The sequence below is a fragment of the Diabrotica undecimpunctata genome, chromosome 5 (assembly GCF_040954645.1).
Source record: "Diabrotica undecimpunctata isolate CICGRU chromosome 5, icDiaUnde3, whole genome shotgun sequence".
In the NCBI taxonomy this organism is placed as follows: Eukaryota; Metazoa; Arthropoda; class Insecta; order Coleoptera; family Chrysomelidae; genus Diabrotica; species Diabrotica undecimpunctata.
Window position 1 is genome coordinate 121,390,370 of NC_092807.1, and position 22,960 is coordinate 121,413,329.

General features: G+C 34.3%; 2 protein-coding genes across 4 annotated transcripts in view; both read left to right on the forward strand.

The window, feature by feature from the left end:
* The window catches only part of LOC140440767 (kinesin-like protein Klp10A), a 41,105-nt gene extending 36,149 nt beyond the window's left edge, over positions 1–4,956 (forward strand). For both annotated transcript variants that reach the window (XM_072531136.1, XM_072531135.1), the window contains exon 9: positions 4,554–4,956. In XM_072531136.1, coding sequence (XP_072387237.1) covers positions 4,554–4,919 — 366 coding nt within the window. In that variant the 3' untranslated portion in view covers positions 4,920–4,956. The remainder of the gene's footprint in view (positions 1–4,553) is intronic.
* A 5,042-nt stretch (positions 4,957–9,998) lies between these two features.
* The window catches only part of LOC140441727 (nuclear RNA export factor 1-like), a 40,029-nt gene continuing 27,067 nt past the window's right edge, over positions 9,999–22,960 (forward strand). Inside the window, exons 1-4 of one of the 2 annotated variants that reach the window (XM_072532615.1) lie at positions 9,999–10,254; positions 14,660–14,940; positions 16,894–16,980; positions 22,219–22,653. In XM_072532615.1, the coding sequence (XP_072388716.1) occupies positions 10,203–10,254; positions 14,660–14,940; positions 16,894–16,980; positions 22,219–22,653 (855 nt within the window). In that variant the 5' untranslated portion in view covers positions 9,999–10,202. Of the gene's footprint in view, positions 10,255–14,650; positions 14,941–16,893; positions 16,981–22,218; positions 22,654–22,960 lie in introns of both variants that reach the window. The other variant, XM_072532614.1, reaches the window with a different exon arrangement.

Below are 22,960 nucleotides of genomic sequence, written 5' to 3' on the forward strand. Positions count from 1 at the left end.
ATATATAGATACTGTAAGCTCGTTGTGAAGCATCCTGTATAATAGTAATATAAGTAATATAATTTGAATAAACTAATACCTACGTAATTCGAAATGTTTCGAACTATTATGTGAAGAGTATAGGAGATTCGGATTGTTAAGGTTTAACAATCTTTAACTAATATAAAAATGTTAGCTTTACTATCCGCCAAGAATTATATATTTTTAAGTTTTTATATTTACAACTGGTAATCCTCGAGACTGTTACAAATTTGTCAAATATATCTACTGGCAAAGCTTTAAACCAAAATAGGTCATGCTTGCTTCCTTATGTAAAAGTAGCTTATGTGCAGAGCTCTGGCGCACCCAGGGGGGGGGGGGTTTGGGGGTTAACCCCCCCCCCCAGGGTATATAAAAAAAAATATATAAAGAATAGTAGGAAAATGTAACTTCTCTTTCACACACAATACAAAAAATCCAAAACACTAATTGAATAATTAAATTACCACTTTAAATATGTAGAACACATTAATTATTGTATAAATACACAATAATGAATACACAATAATTAATAATATTTTTCATTATATTTAGATATATATATATATATATATATATATATATATATATATATACCTAATATTAGGCTTATGACAAAAGTAGACAGAACGAGTCTGTTGCGAGTAGCATGTGCCTACAGGACTGTATCTGCGGCGGCCTTGTGGACGATCACGGGTTTTGTTCCTCTGCATGTATTAGCAGTAGAAAATAGACATATCTATGAGAGAAGAGAGCATTTGACAACAGCTATAAAAAAAGAAAGGAAAAGATAATTTAAAGATGGCAAGAAGAGTGGAACAACAAGGAAGATCTTGCCCAGTGGACCAAGATGCTGATCCCGAGCCTAAGGGACTGGGTAGATTGTCTATTTTAGGGCGTATCTTCATAGGTTCCGAAAGATACATACAGATAAATGCCTATACTGCGAATATTCCGACATTGTTACTCACACAATGCTGGAGTGTAATAGATGTACTGTGGAGAGATACAGAATGTATAAAGAAAACATCCCAATTACATCCGAGCAGTCATTAAAAATAAAGAAGAAGAAGAGAAACACCAACCGGACCAACGACAGAGATAAGATCTAATTACTATTTTAATGGGAATAAGCCGAAATTGAAGATTAAAATAAGTTTATTGACGTTTGAATCTTTGATCTTTGATCTTGCACTGATAACTTGTTTATACTCTGTCACCCGTACTGTTTAATTTATATATTGAGGCAACCCTCCAAAATTGGAAAAACCACTGCCAGGGAATGAGAATCCCCATAGAAAATGACGTACTGTTCTCCCGGAACTTTGCGAATGACCAAGTCGTCCTAGCTCAAGATTCTTATGATCTAAAATTTAGGATAAAGCGTGTAGCATTTTATATTGAAGTCCCCTCGTATATGTGATATATTGAGGTCCCCTCATATATGTTTGAGAGATCTAAGAATGTTTTTGATGTAATTTTGTTCCTATCGTACCTGTTGGAACCCAAATGTTTTCAATTCTTTCTTAGCGTCGAAAAGTGATATAAATCATTTTAGAGTTGTTTATTATTTTAAAAATGTGTACTTTCTCAGCACTTTCTTTTAATGTTTTATTCGAAGTCGCCTTATAATTTTGGTACGTCGTAGAAATGGAATCTTCTGCGTTTTAATTCCTGTCAAGTGTTTGTTTATTTTCAACTTATATGAACGAATTTTTAGATTCGTCATTCGTACTTGGGTCGCCGTAGTTGCAGGTGTAGATTAATTCTTACTTGGTTCGCTGTGTGGATCACAAGTATGGATCCACAAATTCACCGTCGAATTTGTGTTTTCTTGTTTTTGACCCCTTTTCATGGAAATGTAGCATGAAGTGATAGTAGCAGTTTTACGATAGTTTTTGAAGATGGCCTCATGTTGTCATTGTGCTGTGCCTGTTCCAGTCTTTGAAGGAGACGGGTTTTCAAGATTGTGATCCAGCCGGTGCTGGCTTCCTCCCTCATCTTCTTATCCCTGATCTGTTCCCAGTATAGTTCCAGCATGTTTCCAGTTCCCGACCCCAGACATGCAGAATGAAGCTTAGTAAGGTTCAGGTAACTTTTTCTGTGTTTAATTTTCAAGTAAAGACAGACATTTTTTAGAGAAATAATTGCTTTCGTAACAATTTAAATTTTTGTTTTTTTTTTAAATTGTATCTCTAAACTATGTGAAAAATCGTCCAAGGGAAACTGCAGACAGTTCACAGAAGAAATGAGGAAAAGCTAAATTGGGACCAACGGAAAATTTATGTTTGTTTGCATGTCGAAAGACATTGTGTGAATAAATCGAGGACAGGAGGAGACTCAAGCGGGAGAGAGGGAACTCTACGTTACGCAATACATAATGTAAATGAAAAACTTACTGTCTGCAGAACCATATTTTTGAATACTTTTGCCTTAAGATCTTTTACTGTTCAAAATTGGGTGAAAGAATCAAAAATCTGAAACTTGAATTCGTTCGGAATAGATAAAAACCACAGGGTCAGACTGTTTGACGCTTCCAAAAAATTTCTAACCGAATTTTTTCACAAACTCACTGAATAATCGTCGCATTATGTAAAGAAAATTCTAATAAGCTTTATCTAAAGGAGAATTTTACTTCTATAAAACAAGTTTCTAAGAATTTATGAAGCAGAGTGCAACAAGAACAAAACTGAAGCTTTAGGGAGATTTGTATTTGAGAAATATTTCAAAATGAATACTTTAAGCTTATACCAGTCCAAGAAAGATCAGAGTAATTTGTGAATTAAACATCATCTGCTTTTTCTTCTTCTTCTTCTTTATTCTGCTTGTTTATTGGCGGATTAATACCTCCATGGAAGGTTGTCACTCCATCTTTTGCGCGGTCGTCAGATACTTCTTCTGCCGATTGGTGACTTATCTCTTGCTATTTTGACGACACGGGTCTCCCCTATTCTGTTTATGTGGATATTCCATTCTTTTTTTCTATTTTGTTTCCATTCATTTATACACTATACGACATTTTCTTCTAATGTCTTCACTTCTCTTTGTCGTTTCCAGTAGCCTTTGTGTTGTGGCTGTGTCGGGTCTTGTTTCTGAGACATGTCATTATTGGTCTTACACTGGCTTTATAAATTCTTACTTCATCTCAGTATTAATGTGTCTGTTTCCCCATATAGTGTTATTAAGGCATCCTGCCAGTCTATTTGCTTTTTGTACTTAATCTCTCACTTCTTTGTCCAGGTCTCCATAGCTGGACAGTGTAATTCCAAGGTATTTTTTTCCATTACTTGTTCAATACTGATGCCATCAATTTCTATTTTACATCTGGTTGGTTCTTTGCTGCTTAATATTGTTTTAGTTTTTTCAGATGAGATTGCCATATTAAATTATTTTGCTCTAATGTTAAATCTGTGGACCAGTCTTTGCAGACCAGTCATCTTGGGCTATCAATATTACGTTATTTGCGTAACAGAGTATTTTTATTTCTTTGTTTCTTATTCTGTATCCTGTTCCGTTTTTAACGCTTTTGATGATTTCATCCATGATTAAATTGAAGGGCATAGGGCTCAGTGAGTCCCCTTGTCTTATTCCGCTGCCTATTTCTATAGGTTCTGTAACTTGTCCATCTATTCTGACTTCAATTTTGTTGTTTTGAAAGATGCTTTCGATAGTTTTTATAATAGTTATGGATTGAGCATGTAAATGGAAATTTAAATTATAAAGCTTGACATAAACATGTTGCAATGAAAGAAAACATAAATCAAGAGAAGGAGCGTGACAAAGAAATGTCTAAACTAAATGAGGTGATTATGATAACGATGGATTTTCAAGCTGTAAAAACAACTCCGCATTTGAACGCAGTCACCATTTATTTTGATACGGATAATCCTTGGCTCAATCTACCCTGTAGATTGAAGACAAAGGCTCGCATAGAATATTATCCAAATATGTATAGTGACAAGTTGAAATTAACAAAAAGGAAATGGATGCACTTACAAGAACTAAAGAGTGTTATTCCTAAGGATTGTCATGCCTATTATGACTCACTTTCCTATGGGGGCAATTAGAAATCTTATATCATTTTTTGCAGTTGTATGGTAAATGTTTTATCATTATTATTTTACTAATATTCTTTCCAATTTTAATTAAACAAATTCTTTCAGCCTTGAACCAAAATATTCTGTAGAAAATGTGCTAACAATACCTAGATGACCCTAAAAAAGGTGTTTCGTCTCCTACAAAATTCACGAAACAGGTAGGAGGTATTGTCACATCACCGACGATATTAAGTTATTTATTAATATCTTTAATTAAAAATTTTTAATTAGAAAGTGGCTTCTGATATGAAACGCCAAATAATGAGTTTATTTTATAATTTGCTGTTAATATCTAACGACATATTTGATAAAAGCTAAAATATCACAAGGAAACAATTTTAAGGAAAACATATTTATAGAACAGAATTAGTAGAATTATTGCCTTGCGAATTACCAGTGTCTATTTAAGCAGTTCCACTCTTTATTAATATTTTGCAGGTGAAAGAATTAATAGCCAGTGATGTAATTATGGACGATGACCTAATAATGCCTATTCCTGAAACAGAAAATGATGAAGATGCAGAAGACGGATTTGACATAGAAGACGAGTTTTTAAGAGAGGAAGAAAAACGGCTACAACTTTCGTCTTTAGAATGGGAATTACGTGAAAGTCAACGGAACGTCATACAAAGTTGCGTCGACTTCCATGAAATGGCATGCGATTTATACAATTCTGTCGACTCTAATGGTAGCGATAGAATTTTGTATGCCCGACAATGGAAAAAATTACTTAATGATGTAATAGATGTACAAAAAGAAGCATTGATTAAGGCAAATGAGTTTTGTAGCGCGCTAGATCAATGAATATGTAACGATTTGAATAAATGTGATTTGAATTATTTCGGATTATTCCAATAAAAAGTTTACTATTTTTTAATACGTGGTTTTTTCTCTTACCTCTTTAAGGTGTTAGTCTAATATGAACCCAATTCAAATTTGTTATACTGATTATAAATTAAGAAAAAGACTAGGTAGAATCACAGAGCTCTTATTATAATAAATTTAAGGTCCTCATGATCTTAACAGAGAATTGAAGAAAATATATGGAGCGCCTATTGTCCGGAGAGAAAAAAAAAATAAGCGAGCAATAATTGAAAAATTCAACCTGACTGAATATAAGAAAATTTTGAAAGGTCTCACTTGCTTTATTTAATATTTTATAACTTCTTTTGTTAATGAAAATTGTATAAACTTGGATTCAATATTCATGTGATTGTTTATTTGCCCTTCTTCTTTAAGTGCCCGATCGGAGGTTTGATATCATCATCTATCTACTGCTGCTCTGAAGAGTTCTATCTGCATTTAAACCAGCTCCTTAAATTCTTTAACCATGACACTCTCCTTCTTCCTATACTCCTTCCTCCTCTTATCTTTCTCTGTATTATCAGCCTTAGCAGTTCATATCGCTGCCCCCTCATTACGTGTCCCAGATATTGTAACTTACTTATGTTTATTATTTCGCATTCTTTGCCCATTTCTCGCAATATTTCCGCGTTAAAGTACATTCATTTAGCAAATTTTCGTTTGTAAATATGAGCACGTGTTGATATTCGCCGTCTCATTCGTCAAGAGGCTATTAAATATAATTTATTACCTTAAGCTAGAGAGATTCTCATGGTACAGATCCAAACTTGCCAGCATTTTAAATTCAAATTGTATCGCGTTGATTTTTAAGTTAATATATTGTGTTATATTTATGTTATAGTTATTGTTAAGTTATTTACTGGTCGTGTTATTTTTAGAGTTTAGTTTAATTGTGATATAATGATTAAATTTCAAGAAATTCTTACACTAATAGTTTCAAAAGTAAATATTTTTAAAAATCATATGATCATTTCTTTGTCCGAGGGTGCTTTTAAGCCAGTTGAAAGTCCCTCAATGAAAGCCCGTCGCGCACTTTTAATATTCAAGTTTTGCCATACTTTGGATTTCGTATGACCCTCATTCAACCACGTTTCGTCCGTATATTAAATTGTTGCCATGATGTTACCCAACGGTACGCTCATGAAATACTACCACCCACCTGATTTTAATGGTTATTTGTGGGTGAGTTTTCACAATGTTGCCGTATTGCATTAAGAATATTACTCTCGAAAAGAAATAACGCTGTCTGCCTGCCTCTCTATTGGCATTCAGGGTATACCTCAATGGCACGGATAAGCTGCAAGCGGTACTAAATAATAAATTTCGCAACAAGGCGAGTGTACCTTCTCTAGTTCGGACTTCCAACAGATGTAACCGTCAAAAATTATAATTGAGATTGAGAAGTGGGTTTGTGTGCTAATAAAGAAATAAATATATAGCCGCTTACCACCGAGTGTTAAGGAACTACAAAATGTCTGCCCTGACAATCCTATTGAATTTATAGTATAGGATTTAGTATAGGTAGTACAAATAGGTAGGTAGGAGCTTAGGTAGTCCATTTTTAGAGGATTTGATCAAATTCAGGATATGACTTCATATGCTGTTAATTTTTTTGTTTCACACACGATATTTCTATGCAATACCTGTGCTAGACAAAAACTTAGCAAAAGCTAGACAAAAAATTAGAACGTGTTCTATTTTTTATGCTATTTCGATGCAATTTTTTGTCAAAATTCATGTTGCTAATATAAAAAAATTTATAGTTTAGAGTAAAACATATTGAGTAATTGTAAATGTATGGTAAATATTAATTATTGGATGTAATAATGTGTGATTTATATTTTAATATATTCAATGCTGGAAATTTCTAAGTGAAATATCTAATAAAAAGTTGGATCTTCATCTTTCTTGCACCAAACAAGTGAAATAATGCTTCTTTACCATCATTTTTGAGAAAAAAAAAACAAAATCCCAACAAAAACTCTTTTATTCGGTTACAACAATCAAATGACTATAGTTTGCCTACTACACAAATACGAAAAAATCTGTAAAAAGAAACAGGTTGGTGTCAAAAAAATAGCATTCAGAAAAAAAAATAAAACATTCAACACACGGGCAAACACATCCTTCCGGTTTAGAACCTCGTCTAGGACAAATTATTAAGGCTAGTAATCCAAAAGATCTCATTGAAGCAAGCAATCGTATTCGACGTGAACTTCAATGGTCATATTTTGAAGAACAAAAATTTAATTCTAGATCAACTCTTCCTAAACCCTCCCAACCAATCAGAAGACTCTCATCTCAGTTTACAAAATGTACAAATTGTGGCCGCATTGGTCATCTAAATACTTCACTACCCTATACCGCACATCCAGGATTTTGCTAACCAGCTACATGGTAAGAAAATTTTCTCTTGCATCGACTTGGTACGTACTTTTTACCAAATTCCAGTCCATCAGAAGGATGTCCAAAAGACGGCTGTAATAACCCCCTTTGGGCTGTACGAGTTCCTCCGAATACCGTTCGGTTTGCGAAATGCTGCCCAGACGTTCAAGAGGTACCTCGATCACCTTATTCGAGAATGCTCATATGTGTATGTATACATTAACGGTATTTTGGTTGCCTCGGAGACTGAGATTGAGGATGAGCAATACCTGGCAGCAGTACTTCGGATTCTGGAAGCAAATGGACTCCAAATCAACAAGGATAAATCAAAATTCCGTAAACGTGAAGTAAACTTCCTGGGTGCCACGGTATCTCCAACTGGCGTTCGTCCATTGCCTTCTAAAGATAGCGCGATTCGTAAGTTTCCACAACCTACGACCTATCGACAGCTACGACGATTTATGGGTATGCTCAATTTCTACAGACGTTGGTTACCTAATGCTGCCAATGAGCTAATGCCACTACCGGAGTTATTGTCTCAGCAAAAGAAAAAGCAGCAAGAACTAACATTAACACCAACAGCCGCAGCAGCTTTCACCAAGGTAAAAGAACTCTTGGCCGCGTCGACTGAATTGGTCTTTCCAGCACCAAATGCCCAATTGAACATGTCAGTTGATGCCTCAGATGCTGCCATCGGCGGTGTTTTGCAACAGCTTATAGGTGAACACCTACAGCCCATCGCTTTCTTCTCTCGAAAGATTTGTAGGACGAAGCGAAACTATAGCTCTTATGACCGAAAGTTGCTTGCCATATTCAGTGGCATACATCACTTCCGCCATTTTCTTAAGGGCATGCCGTTTACCATTTATACTGATCACAAGCCTTTAACGTTTGCGTTCCAACAGTGACATGAGCGACAGTCTCCACGACAGATACGTCAACTAGAATTTATTTGCCAATTCTCGACCGATAAACTACAGATGAGGGCCTTCAACAGACCCTGAACGATCCTGCCAGTTCCTTACAACTTTAACGCATAGTTCTACCATATAGCCAGCGGCCTATTTATTGTTCAGTCCAAGATGGTCGTATACGAGTTTATGTGCCAGCTGTATTCCAAAGAGATGTTTTCCTGAAGTTCCACACGCAGTCCCACCCAGGGCATGCTGATACATTACGAATGATTGCTGAACGTTTTGTGTGGCATAACATGAATCGCCAAGTCAAGCAGTGGTCACGAGAGTGCATCCAATGTCAACGTGCCAAAATTGGACGTCACACTGTTACACCTGTGACACCTCTAGGAATGCCAGACGATCGATTCGCATACATACATATCGACATCGTGGGCCCACTTCCAGCAAATCAGAACTTTCGATATCTGCTCACAATCATCGACCGTTTCACAAGATGGCCAGAGGCCATATCTATCTCGGAGATTACAACCGAAGTTGTCGCGCAGAAGCTCCTTGAGGGATGGATATCCCGGTTTGGCGTGCCAGCAACCATAACAACGGACCGAGGTAGGCAATTTGAGGGCCAGTAGTTTCGCCAGCTCAATGGATTGCTAGGTGTACAACATATTAAAACCACTGCCTACCACCCACAGTCAAACGGATGTATTGAACGTTTCCACCGAACGCTCAAGGCTGCTCTCCTCGCAGCGGACACAGTATCGTGGGTTGAAGTCCTCCCTCTGGTCATGCTAAGCCTTCGAAACACTTTCAAACAAGACATTGCATGTACAGCCTCCGAGTTAGTGTATGGTACCCCAGTGAGACTTCCTGGACAGCTGCTTGTCCCTTGTGCTGTTACACCCGACGAGCATAGTTTTGTCCAACGACTACGTGAGACCATGGGAGCATTGCGTCCTGTATCGACGAGCAACCACTCAGCCCGCACTGCCTTTGTCCATCCGGATCTACAGACTACGAGTCATGTGTTTGTGCGGACCGATAAAGTGAAACCTCCTCTTACACCTCCCTATACCGGCCCGTTTAGAGTGTTAGAACGAAGTGATAAGTTTTTAACTGTGGATGTCCAAAATGTTCCTCAGCGAATTTCCATGGACCGACTCAAACCAGCATATATTCCAGCGGCCTAACAGGTGCAGAAAGAACATGCATATGCCAACCGTCTGATGAGCAATACAAGTCAACATAGCCGTTCGAAAACAGCAGGTTCCTCACTGGAGCCCTGTGGTAGATTGACAGTTAACCTCCAGCCACACATGGGTTGACTGTGCTACCGAATCAGAGCAGCTGAGGTCTGTGAGAACACGATCACACGACGAGGTGACAACGAAAAGAACTCTTACAGTTTTCTTACTTGTTTTTAGTATGCAGTTCATTAAAACAATTTAAAGTATGCCCAGACTACCTTGCTTTCCGCAAACAGGCCACAATTGTAAGATTTAGGTTAGGTTAGGTATGTAGGTTAATGAAATTTTATGTGTTTATTACTGAATAATTGTTAATATTTATAATAAAATCAGTAATTTTTTGTGCTTTGGCAACAATGTCAACTTAGATCTCTGACGTGTTAATGACGTGCTTCGTGATCTTAGACAAAAAAAGAGATCGGATCTGTGCCAACCGTAGACAGATGACGCGTGACATATTGACAAGTGACAGCCTATCATTTTAGGGCATCAATCAAACTGATCAAAGCAAGATAAAGAGGTAAAGTGAAGGTGGTTTTGCGTTTTAACATTTCACAATCTCATCTTAGAATTATTGTATTTGATTCTAAAATCGTCTTGATATTAAAACATATTTGAGTTCAAATTTGTGATCATATATATTGGGATTAACACAGTATCTACGTTTAAAGGCAAACATGCCTAAACATTTTAATCGCAATAGACCACTCTCTTGGAGTAATAATAATGGTAAGTTTTTCTGCATAATCAATCATTATAAACCAAAAAATGTGATTACATAAATTTTTTTACGTTTTTAAGTCAAAAGATCCTTTTTTTGTAAGAAATAAATTATACCAGCATCCCACTCTATACATTATCTGGGATAAAATTTCACAAATATCTACCATATATGATAATCCAAATTTCTTAAAACAGTAATACTTGCAAATTAGTAGATTGTAGATTTTAAAAGTTTTTTGGCATTCTAGATGATCAGAATGATCTTTTGTATCCACCCTATATCTATGTTTTAATATAAAACCTAGACCTTTAAAAAAGCCTATTATTCTTTTTGGATCCTAATTTATTACCTCTTGGCATACAACTACTCTGCATTGAAGGTAATATTCTGGTTTTTCCCTCTAATGTTTGCAGAATCTGCATGTTGCTCTGTTCACATTGCCCATTTACAGCCTACAGCCGTATACAGAGATATCTGATGAAAGTGTCCAATTTGGCTGAATTGGAGTATTTTTTTCTGGCACTCATGAGCACAAAAGTCTATTGCAATGTTGTAGCAATATTGATAGTCTATTTAAGATATTCTAATAATGTGATTTTACTGCCTAGTATTCCAGTTACATGAGGTAACTCTCCAAAATATGTTTATCTTAGATGATTCTACACCCTTTGTCTTATTTGAATTTCCACTTTTTTTGGTATCTACTGTTCGAATATACTCTTTTGTGTCATACATTTTTAATTCAACTTCTCCATTCTGTGAAATATCTGTCTCTTCTTGGTTCATGGTAAATAATTTATCCCTATAATTGACCATTCCAAACAAGATATTCAAATAAACTTATGTTCTGAAAAAATTCACAAAAATATTGTATTCTGTTTGTGGTACTGTTGGGTCCTCATACATGAATGTCCCAAGGAGTTATTCAAAGTAATTTTGTTATCTTCTTAACCAATTGGACAAAGAGTCCATTTTATTGGAGTTTATGCTGAGAAGCTGTCAGCAGACCCAACAGCAGCCACCAATTTTTCTGCAAACTTTTTAAAAATCATTGGTGATCAAAACTTGAGACTAGAGCAAATATACAACATTGACAAAATTGGGTTAAATTTTAAACTTCTGACCAGAAAAACCTTTGCCACCTGGCAAGAATCATCTGCTGCAGGGTTTAAAGTCAGCAAAGAGATGATAACCGTCGCATTGTGTTCAAATGACTTGTTATAAAAAAGGTACCTGATGCAAAAAAAACCAATAAATAAGCTATGGAATTGTATAGTAATCAAAATAGTAATAGAAATTGTATAATTGTCTTGGGATAAGTTTAGAGACAACTGCTAGTGTAAATAAAAATCATAGAATATTGAGTGAACTATAAAGAACTTTGTGAATTACTGAATAGTTGTCCCCTTTTCAAAGATAAAAGTCTGGTACTAGTGTAATAAAAATGTACAAGCTCTAGAAATCTGTAATTTATATCAATGGATTCTGCTACAGTAAGTGCTTAATGAACAACGTAATAGTCCAGTAAGATCCCACTGTAGGATTACTTCCTTCATAACATTTAAAATTAAGAGATACATTGATATAGGTAATGGATTTTGACAAGTTGTAAATAACAGGTAAACTTGTGTACTGCATCAGCGTGACTCATCTCTTGTAAAAATCCATTACCTCTAATAGGTTGACAGTCAAAAAGTGACCACAATTATTTTTAATTAAATTAATAGTAATTAATTTTTGAGCAAAAATTTTATTTTGTTCATTAATTTTTTAAATAAAATATGCTGATTATGACATATAGGTATGTGTTTTATATTAAATGAAAGCTAATTTTTTTCTTAATATGATAATTTAAGGTTGCCTGGGAAGAAATGGTCACAAATTAGAGTTGCCAGCTGTTAAAAATGCGTTGTATCAAAGATAAAGTAAAAGACAGCTAGCACTTAACGCTAGTGGTTTTAAATGTCAGTTGTGTAAGTTTTTAAATCATGTGTCGATAGATATATAATAATATACATATAATCACTTGTGAAACCAGTGTTCTTGCGCACTAACTGTTTTACTTTATTTTTTGTACCTTGCATTTTCAACAGCTGGCAACCCTAATTTGCGACCATTTTTTTTCCTAGACAACCTATATTATAAAAACATTAACTTTAATTTGATATAAAAAACATGTGTATTTGTCTTAAGCAGCATATATTTTTTAAATAAATGCACAAAATAACATTTTTGTTAAAAAATTATTACTATTATTTATATAATATATGTATAAATCTGAGTTTGATTAACTATGTTATGAACGTAGTGATCCTGCAGTGTGATCTTTTACTATTAGTATAGAAGTACCACTAGATAATGGAAATGGAAAATACAATATTAATTATAGGCAATTAATTATCAATATTTTACTTACGTGTGTAATATTTGTTGAACTTAAAAGTCCAAAGCTGTTTAAAGGATCAGCTATAGTAAAACAACTGAGACAATAGCAAAATCTGATCCAACTACATGTATATCACAGGTATTTTCAATATCCTTTCTCTTTTTATTAATACTAATAAATTTCCGAAGTGATTGATCATCACATATTCATCAAATATTCAAGATGAAGATTTCTTGTCAAATCATTTTTACCAAAAATTGCAACAGTTTCAGCATAAAATTTCAGTAAAGCTGTATGTTATAAATAAATAATATTGTAAATTACAATTAGATAAGATATACTAACTTAATAATTTTAAAAATTATTCTTAACAAATACTTTTAACTTTGTCTTTTATTTTTATTTACAAATACAGTGGTGTTAAAAAGTCCTGCATCACCTAAGCGCCTTATAGTTTTTGAGGTTTAACACAAGTTTTTTGTATATTTTAGCTAATTCATTTTAAGTTTGTGCTTATAATTAGCATTATCAGTATACTTACTAATGTTTCTTTTAATTACTAGCTCAAAATCACTATTAAATTGAATCTTAATGACAAAATTTGCCACATATTTCGACTTTATAAACACTGTAGTAACCCTAACACATTTACTCGCTCTTTGATTTTTGATAAAAAGGTCAAAGTGTCATCCCAGACCAAACAAACTAAAAAATCGGACGAAAAGCGTTTTGAAATTATTTTTCACCATAAAAACGACAAATCTAGTCGCGAAATAGCATCCGCAGTAAACTGTAATCAATCTACAGTAATTAGAGTCATTAAGAAGTATGCTGAACAAGGAAAAATCGATGACAGACCTCGTAGTGGCTGACCAAAGAAAACTTCTGTTCGGAATGACGCTGCATTAAGAAGAACAAGTCTGGCAGACAGAAACCTTAATTCCACCAAATTGACGAAGCTTTGGTCTGAATCTGCAGGTGTAAGCGTGTGCACTTCCACTGTGAGAAAAAGACTGCTTAGGTCGGACTTAGAGGATGTAAGGCACAGAAGAAACCACTGCTTTCAGAAAAGCAAAGATTGTACCATTTGAAATGGGCCAAGGAACATCGAATCTGGACAGCAGAGCAGTGGCAGAGTGTACTATTTAGTGATGAATCCACTTTCAATATTAATAATCATGCTGGAAATGCCTACGTCAGAAGATTTCCTGGTGAAGAATTTTCTCCAAAATGTGTTATCCACAATTAAACATCCAACCTCCGTTATGATATGGGGTTGCATGTCCGCTCGAGGAGTTGGTCGCCTACACGTTGTCTCTGGGATGATGAATGCTACCAAATACATTAAGGTGCTACAGAATAACATGTTGCATAGATAGTGGAAAAGACCTGTTTGGCGAAGAAAAATTTATTTTTCAGGATGATAATGCTCCTTGCCATAGAGCAAAATTGGTTAAAGCTTGGATGGAGAGTAATGAAATTGATAGGATGGACTGGCCAGCGCAATCCCTGGACATCAATTCCATCGAGAATTTGTGTCAAAGGATATCAAACATCATTTCCAAAAACAAACCCACAAATAAAACGAAATTAATCGAATTTCTAATCCACACTTTTCATCACTGTATTTCCATGGAGGAACTGCAAAAATTAATAAATTCCATGCCCAAAAGATGTGAACTAGTTATTGAAAACAACAAGGGCTGGCCAATTAAATATTAAAATTAGTTTAAATTACTTCAATGTGATGTACAATATCGTCTTGATGTAAATAGCCTAATTTTTGTAATATTGAATAAAAAATTTTCCGAACTACATTTTTTTTTATTAATCAAAATTTTTGCTGTGTTTCCATTTTATAATATTGTGTTTAAGTGCTTGTTTGATGTAGATAATAAATGGTTAAAAAATATTTAAGGTAAATGCCTTAAACTTCTCTTTTCATGTATTTGGTAAGGTGATGCAGGACTTTTTAACACCACTGTATATTTTTTTATTTTCTAATATTCTAGTAGTTTTTATAGAACGTAATAATAGTGATAGAGATAGAAGAGTCACATTTAAAAGTAATAGGGATAGACCAGATAGACGAGACAAAGACTGGAGCAATGCAATACGGTCTCATTTAGAAGATGAGGATATTGATATGGGAATTAGTCCAGGTTCGAGCAAGAATGTCAGATTTAATAAGAACAAAAATCGTGGTGGAGGTGGTGGTGGTGGTGGTAGAGGAAGACAAGGTTCCCCGGCTCCAATAGCAAAAAGAAAATTATTGGAAGGACCCTCCAGTTGGTATAAAGTTACAGTAAGTTCAATATTTATTTATTTTTATATTTATGAACGAGCCCAATTCTGTAAAAAAGAAAATACTTTTTTTAGAATAGAGAAATACAAGTAATTACAATAACAGTACAAGTCTAATATTAAATTAAATTAACATACTAAACAAGACAAAAAGGTTTTAAATTACAAAATATGATTATTTAAATACCAGTACAATTTAATAACATCCAAAATAAAAATAAATATACATGTTTCACTTGTAACTTTAGTTGTCAAACATAGTCCCAATTGCCATAATTGAATAGATGAAAAAATACATGAAATGTTTGCATTTATCTAGTTGGGTCAGTACAAACAATCTGATCTTATTCAAAAGTTGGGTACAACTGCATATACCATTTATGATATTAAAAAGTGTTGTAACATCTCTTGATCTTCTGCTGGTCCCAAGATAAGAGATCTGTAGTTGGTGTTGCCAAACAGTGTAATACCTATAAATAAGAAGCTTAAAAGAGATATAATGGAAAATTTATTTTGAATTTGTTTGAGCTTCCTAATGTAGATTAAATAGTGTGGGGACCACACTGACAAGCGATAATCAAAGTGAGCCATGACTAAGAAGAAGTAAAGAACTCTAATGCAGGTTATGTAAAGTCACAAGTTGATCTCTTGCAGGTCCCAACATTTTCATAGATTTATGCTACTGATAATGTGACCATTCAAACTAAGAGAATTATCTATAGTAATTATTAATCCCTGATCTAATTGACAATATCGAGCAATTGGCAGATAATGTAATAATTTTGTACTATTCACTATTTGATATTGGGTGGTGCATTTAGTAAAAGCTAATTACACAACATTTACTGGTATTAAAGTCCATATATACTTCATCTAATTTACTTACCGTTGCACGTCATCCGCGTCATAGTCCGTGAGGTCACATGATACCAACACGAAATATTTAGGCGGTAGGTGTGTTCTTTTTTAGAATCAAAGATTTCTATTAATGTTAACTTAAAGAAATACACAATAATATGTTTCATTTAATTTGTATCAATGCATTATAAAGCGTTTTTATGAAGAACATTTGTTCGGAACACACTGTAACTGTAATCGAACGAAGGTGATATTTTGACATAAATTGGTAACACTTATTTGACAGTTGAGGTGTTGACTAATGTTAATAAGTAATGAAAAAAGTGTTGTTTTTGTTTAAGTATTCCATTTTACATCTTTATATGACGCATACAAGCGGCTCAAATTGTTTTTAACAAGATTTTTTTTAACTCTTGTTTTGTTTCTATTTATTTACATTAAATATTAATTTGTTTTGTTGTATAATCCACTTTTGCAATAATTGTGACTTATTTTATTTAAAATGGATTCGGGATTTTTTTATACTTTGACAAATATGTCAACTTTAATCTCTGTCAATGATAATGACGTGCAACGGTAAGTAAATTAGATGGACTATATACATGTTAGTCAGTTCTAATTGCAGTATGGCAGCATCATAGTAATTGGTAATTATTTTAAAGCATTTGAAGTCATCTGCAAATAATAGGGCATGGCAGTGGTGAAAACAGTTAATAATGTCATTAATGAAAAGGTTAAAAAGTAATGAATAATTATCAGAATGGGATTTTTTGTGGATTAAGCCTACTGTTTAATAGTTTCCCAATTGAATCTTCTAATTGTGTACTTTTTTCTTCTACAGTATTTATTGATTGTTTTACATTCATTTTGATCATATTTTATAAGAAATATTTATTTTTTTTACAAAAATCGATAGTTTATTATTTATTACTGCAGTTGTAATGCACATTAGTTGTAAAAACTGATATAATAAATTGTACTCATTTAAACATCATAATAATTGCTACTTAACACTGCTTTATTATTCACCCAATACCATTTTCTTACTTCAGGGTTATCAATTTAATTTGTAAATAAATATTTTGATTTGTTTCAGCTACCACATGGTGATAAATATGACAAGACTTTTATTTTGAAAACTTTACTGGACAAATTAGCTCCAACGCCATTTTGGCCCATATCGGTAAGTTTTTTAACAATAACAACCTTACAAATATAAATGTTCACTCTGTAATATATAATTCACTACTATAGTGAAAACTTACGAGATTCTGAACTTCATATAAATCAATATGTGATCCAAAGAAGGAATATATGCTTCTAAGAAATAAGTTTTTAATAAACGATATTTAAATTTACAAAAATACAATGTCTATTACCAAAATAACAGTTACAGCAATTCATGGTAAAGAAGTCATTTGTAAGATACTGTTCAGAGAATATGAGTCACCCCGAAGATTTATTTTAGTGACTCATCTCGCTTGTTTTGGAGATCCTGAGATTTAACACCCATTGCAAAGTCTGTATAATTCAGGAATTTTCTTATATCCATTGTTTACTCTAATCACTTAAAATACTGTAAAAAGCTTTTGAAAGATCACACATTGTTATTAATGGATTTTTTTTATTTGTCTACATGCTTTCAACTGAGTTCTTAAGGATTTCATAGAGAGCCTTTATAATAGATTTATTGCTTTGAATCGAATGTATTCATGCAAAGACTGGCTTGCCTTGGAATCACAGGGATCCTGGCCCTGAGGGGTACACCAATAGAAGCTATGGAGGCCCTACTGGACTTCCCTCCTCTGCACATTTTTATAGGGAGGAGTGGGAAATGAGATATTATAGACTGCAAGAAAACCTGAGCAATCTAATTGTTAAATCAGTACATAGTGACATCATTAATGAAATCAGGGATACTGAATAGATGATAAAGAAATATGTATCTGAATTTCGACATTATCATTAAGCACATCATTAGCTTAATATTTGTCATAATTCTTTCGAAAATTAATTCTTCCATAATATACACCTAGGAAAAAGATTAGTCAACCACGGATCGGAATTGATGCCTGATATATCAACAAATAAGGAACGCACTGAAGAAAATGAAAAAAGAAATGAAGTGCCGGGAGAAGATAATATCGTTATAGAAGCCGTAAAGATTGGAGGAGATAGACTTTTAGAGAATATAAAGAAATTGTTCAACTTACTGCACCAAAGTGATACACCTACAATATGGCACAGTGCACTTACCATTTTATTACACAAAAAGGGCGATCCAATGATCAATACGCCTGTTGAACCACCTCTACGAGTTATTCACAAGAATAATATCAAATAGACTGGAAACAAAATTAGATTCTTACTAACCTAAGGAACAGGCAGGTTTTAGGAAAAACATTGGCACCAACGACCATCTTCAGTGCATAAAAGGGATTATATAAAAATCCATCGAATACAATTGACCATTGGTCCTAGCCTTCATAGACTTCCGTAAAGCATTCTATACGATAGAAATCAACAGCGTAATGAGAGTCTTGGAGGAAAGTCGCATAGTTTATCGGTACTCCAAACTGATCACGATATAGTAATGCAACCATGACCGTAAAACTGCACAAAGATACAAAATGTTGAAAATTAAAAGAGGAATCAGGCAATGAGACACGTTATCTCCCACACTCTTTACGGCAGTTCTGGAACATGCTTTCAAAAAATCGGATTAGGAAGCCAAAGGAATCAATGTCGATGGCGAAATGCTCTCCCAGCGAAATGCTCTCCCACGTACGAATTGCGGACGACATTGTTCTGATAACATATAACTTAATGAGAATGGAACTATGCTTACTAAGTTAGATGAAGTCTGTAATGAAGTTAGTTTGAAGCGAATATCGAAAAATCGACTGCAACGAAATAGGATTAGTTCATAAACATAAATATATTTTCATAAAGAAAATAAAGTGTCCATTAAAATAGGAACAAGAATCATAGGAGACTTCACCAAACAAAAGGGCTTCTGCAGGGTTGTTCCACATCTCCAACCCTATTCAAAATATACTTAGAGAAAGCCTTGAGTACATGGAAAAGGAAATGGGAAGGCATGGGATTACCGGTACGGAACGAATACCTATATACGTTAAGCTTTGCAGACGATCAAGTACTGATTGCACAAGACCAAGACGACCTCAGCTACATGATGAAGAAACTACAAGAAGAATATACCAAGGCTGGCCTAGATATTAACCTCGCGAAAACAGAGTACCTATCTACAAGTGAAGAAGACATAGAAGATCTACAGATTGATGACAACGTAACAATCAAAGGAAAGGATAAATTCAAATACCTGGGGTTTATAATCACGAAAAAGGCAACAACAGAGGAAGAAATTGCACAAAGATTAGGACAAACAAGAACAGCAATCCGACAACTTAACTCAGTATGGTGGGATAGACACCTAAATATGAAGACAAAAACACAGATTTATAAAACATTAGTGCGAAGTATTATGACGTATGGGGCTGAAAATTGGATGATAAACAAGAAAAACAGCAGTAAGATAGTAGCAACAGAGATGAAATGCCTGCGAAGATGCTGCAGAGGAACAAGAATGGATAGGAGAAGTAATGACGAAATAAAGCAAAGAACATCAATAGAAACAGACATACTAACATATATAGAACAAAAAAGACTAAAGTGGTATGGACATGTAAGAAGAACTAGCGACAGCAGATGGATAAAGAGAATAACCGAATAGAGCCCATAGGAAGGAGGAAAAGAGGACGACCCTGAAAATCCTGGAGGAACGAAGTAGACGAAGCCATGAGTAAGAGAGGCCTAAACGATGGAGAATGGGACAACAGAGAGAGATGGAAACGGTTGAGCGAGGGAAGGCAGTGAATACTGTAGAATCCCTGAATATATATATATATATATATATATATATATATATATATATATATATATATATATATATATATATATATATATATAAATACTTAGGCATGAAATCCAAATTGTTAGGGACAACCAAACTGCTGAACTGCAAAGAAGAATCACTTAAGCATGGGCTGTATATGCAGGTCTATCCGACATCTTCAAGAGCAACATGCCAAATTATTTGAAAAAGAAGACGTTCGACCAATGTGTGCTTCCTCCAATAATAACTTACGGCGCCGGAACACTTTCTTTAACCCAGGCTACAGGCACCAAACTCAGAGTAGCCCAAAGACGAATGTAACGCTCGTTACTTGGACTCACTATCAGAGGCAGAGTTAGAAACGAAGAAATAAGAAGAAAGACAGGCGTCACAGTTGTCATAGAGCGTATAGCATGGTTGAAGTGAAACTGGGCGGACCATGTGGTCAGAACGAATGACGGATGGTGCACCCAAAAATTACAGTGTGGAGACCACGAGATGACAGAAGAAGCAGAGGTAGACCACCTACACGATAGACAGACGACGCAAAAAAATCGCTGAGAATTGGCTGCAGGAAGCTCAAGACAGACAGAACTGGAAGAAATTACGGGAGGCTTATGTTCAACTTTGGACGCAGAAAGCTGGATGAGAATGATGATGATACACACCTTGCTCAAAAATTAGTATTGCACGATTCATCTTGGAATTCCATCTCTCCCACCACAGATAATTCTTTCAAAACACTGCCCTCTGATATATGCAGTCTTTTCGCTATATAATTTTTATTACCTATTTTGGTCTATGTAAGATTCTTTTTTATTTTTTGTCACTTCCTCTTTTACTTGACTAATATATAACATGACCCGTTAATTCGATGTTTTGGCCGGTCAAAAACTCTGTTGTGTGTGCTGATTTGGGACCTAATGACTTCTTTTTTTTTAATACGATGATAGCCAACGCTTGAAAACAAGCACGACACATAAAGAAGAAGACTTCTTTTTATTCCCGCACATCAAACATAAATTGCGTGTTCAACGATTTTCGACGCCCGAAGGAGGACCCATGTTTTGGAGTTCCCTCAATCTGAGTGGAAAAAGAAAAATTGGTTCAAACGCATGCAAAAGTATATTGCTTTTTATGGGGAATATTTTGAAAAGCAATAAAGCCATTTCCGACCACAAATACTTTGTGTTTTTGTTTTTTCATTATTAGGCCGGAAATATAAATAACTAAATACATGATTAAATATTAAAAAACATATATTATAGAGCAGGGACCGCCATTAAATTCAGAATATAGTGTTTGCGTTTTACAAGCTAACAGCGCCGTGGATTCATTGAGTTATAGCCTTAACTTCCTCTTCTCCCGACCTACATCGGCGTCGCAGAGGGGGGGTTTATTATTTAGTCTCACTTCGTCGTCGTCGCTTTTCGCAGTTTTCAGTCGTCATTCTGGGTGTTGTTTATGTTCACATTTTTATTCTTTTTATCGTGTTTCTAGTTAGTACTTTAAAGTTTTGTTTTCTATTTAGTTCTAGTGTTGTTTATATTTTACATTCATATCAATATAGATAAGAAGAAAAGTTAAATCAGAAAACAGGCAGTTTCTACCCGAATGGGTAGATTTGTATTGTTTCACTTTGCCAAACCGAGTTGGAGCAGTACCTGCTTGTTCGATTTACCTTCAGACTGTGGAAATAATTAAAAGTTCGAATGTTAATGGCATTACGAAACAAAACATAAACCATTTGACGAAAAATACAAAATACTAACTTTAATTCGTAAAACGAGTTTACTTTTAAATTACACCAAATCAACGGACATCATTAACTACTGATCAATGACCGAAGAAGAAAAATGTTGTGAGGCTTCTTTACGCATTTACTGGCCACTTGCTACACATATGAAGCCATTCAGTGACGCGGCTATTGTTAAAAGAGTGTTTTCTGGAAGCAGGAAATTCGTTATTTGAAAATGAAAAGGATGATGTCGATACTATTCGGCGTATTCCAATATCTACTACTTCAAGCACAAGGAATACACAGGTATTGGCAGATGAAACATGCAATACATTGAAACAAACCTTAGTTGTCACTATATATTTTGCTTTGGCATTGGATGATACAACATTACAGATACAGCACAGCTTATCATTTTCGTGCGCTACCTGGATAGAATCAGTGAAAGAGTTCATTGAAAAACTTTTGACTATTTTGCCAATGTCATGAACTAGTACAGGAGAGGATTTGCAGATGCCTGTGGTGGACGATTTTGGCAAAGATAGTTTGGCTTTGAAAAAAGTTGGCGATGGTTAAATGTAGAAAAGGCTTGGTTGGAAATCTAGTCTAAATAAAAATTTCTGAAGTGGAAATCGAAACGTCAAATAAACTTAATTTTATAGTTCAATTGTGGCTTATTCTCAACAAAAATAGTAAAGTGCATTAAGATGGCACAAGAAAATATCTTCAGAACAATGTACATAAACTCATAATCTTTTTTTTTTCAGTGGCAAGCATTTGGAACCACAGTAAATTTTTATATAGATGATTTTAAAGCTGCTCAAAAGCTTAACAACCTCGATAGGCAAATTCAGTTACCCAATGGTTTTAAACTAATTATTAGAGTCTTTGCTGGTACTCCTAATGTGGAAATGACTGACTCGCTTAAAGAAAAAATAAAATTGACCATGGCCAAAAGATATAATGCTCCCACTAAGGCTTTAGACATGACGAAGTTCCATGCAGATCCAGATTTACAGAATTACTTTTGTGCTTTATTTAAACCAATAGTTTTTTTGGCTGTTATTGAAATCATTGCTGAAAATATACCCGATTTAGAAGCACTTAATTTGTTTGATAATAAAATTCACTTATTAAACTTTTTAAAGAAATTAGATAAGAAGATTCCAAATTTGAAGATACTTCACATTGGAAACAATAAAGTAAGTAATTTGTAATTGTATTTAGTTGTTAGTTGGCTATATTATTTTGGATTAATTATTAATTTACATTTGTGTGTTTCATTATAGTACCACATACTTGACAGCTGAGCTTTTTAGTTGCTGTCTTAATAAAATTTATTCATTCATTCATTCATTTAATGATTCTAACGTTTCCCTATCAGCTAGTTGAAAATTGACTCTACGCCTGTGACTCATCAGTTCTAGATTTCTGCTGTTTCCTGTTTAAGGAGGAAATATCTAGGAAAAGTTATTGATCCACTCTAGCTAGTCTTAACACCCGATTAGC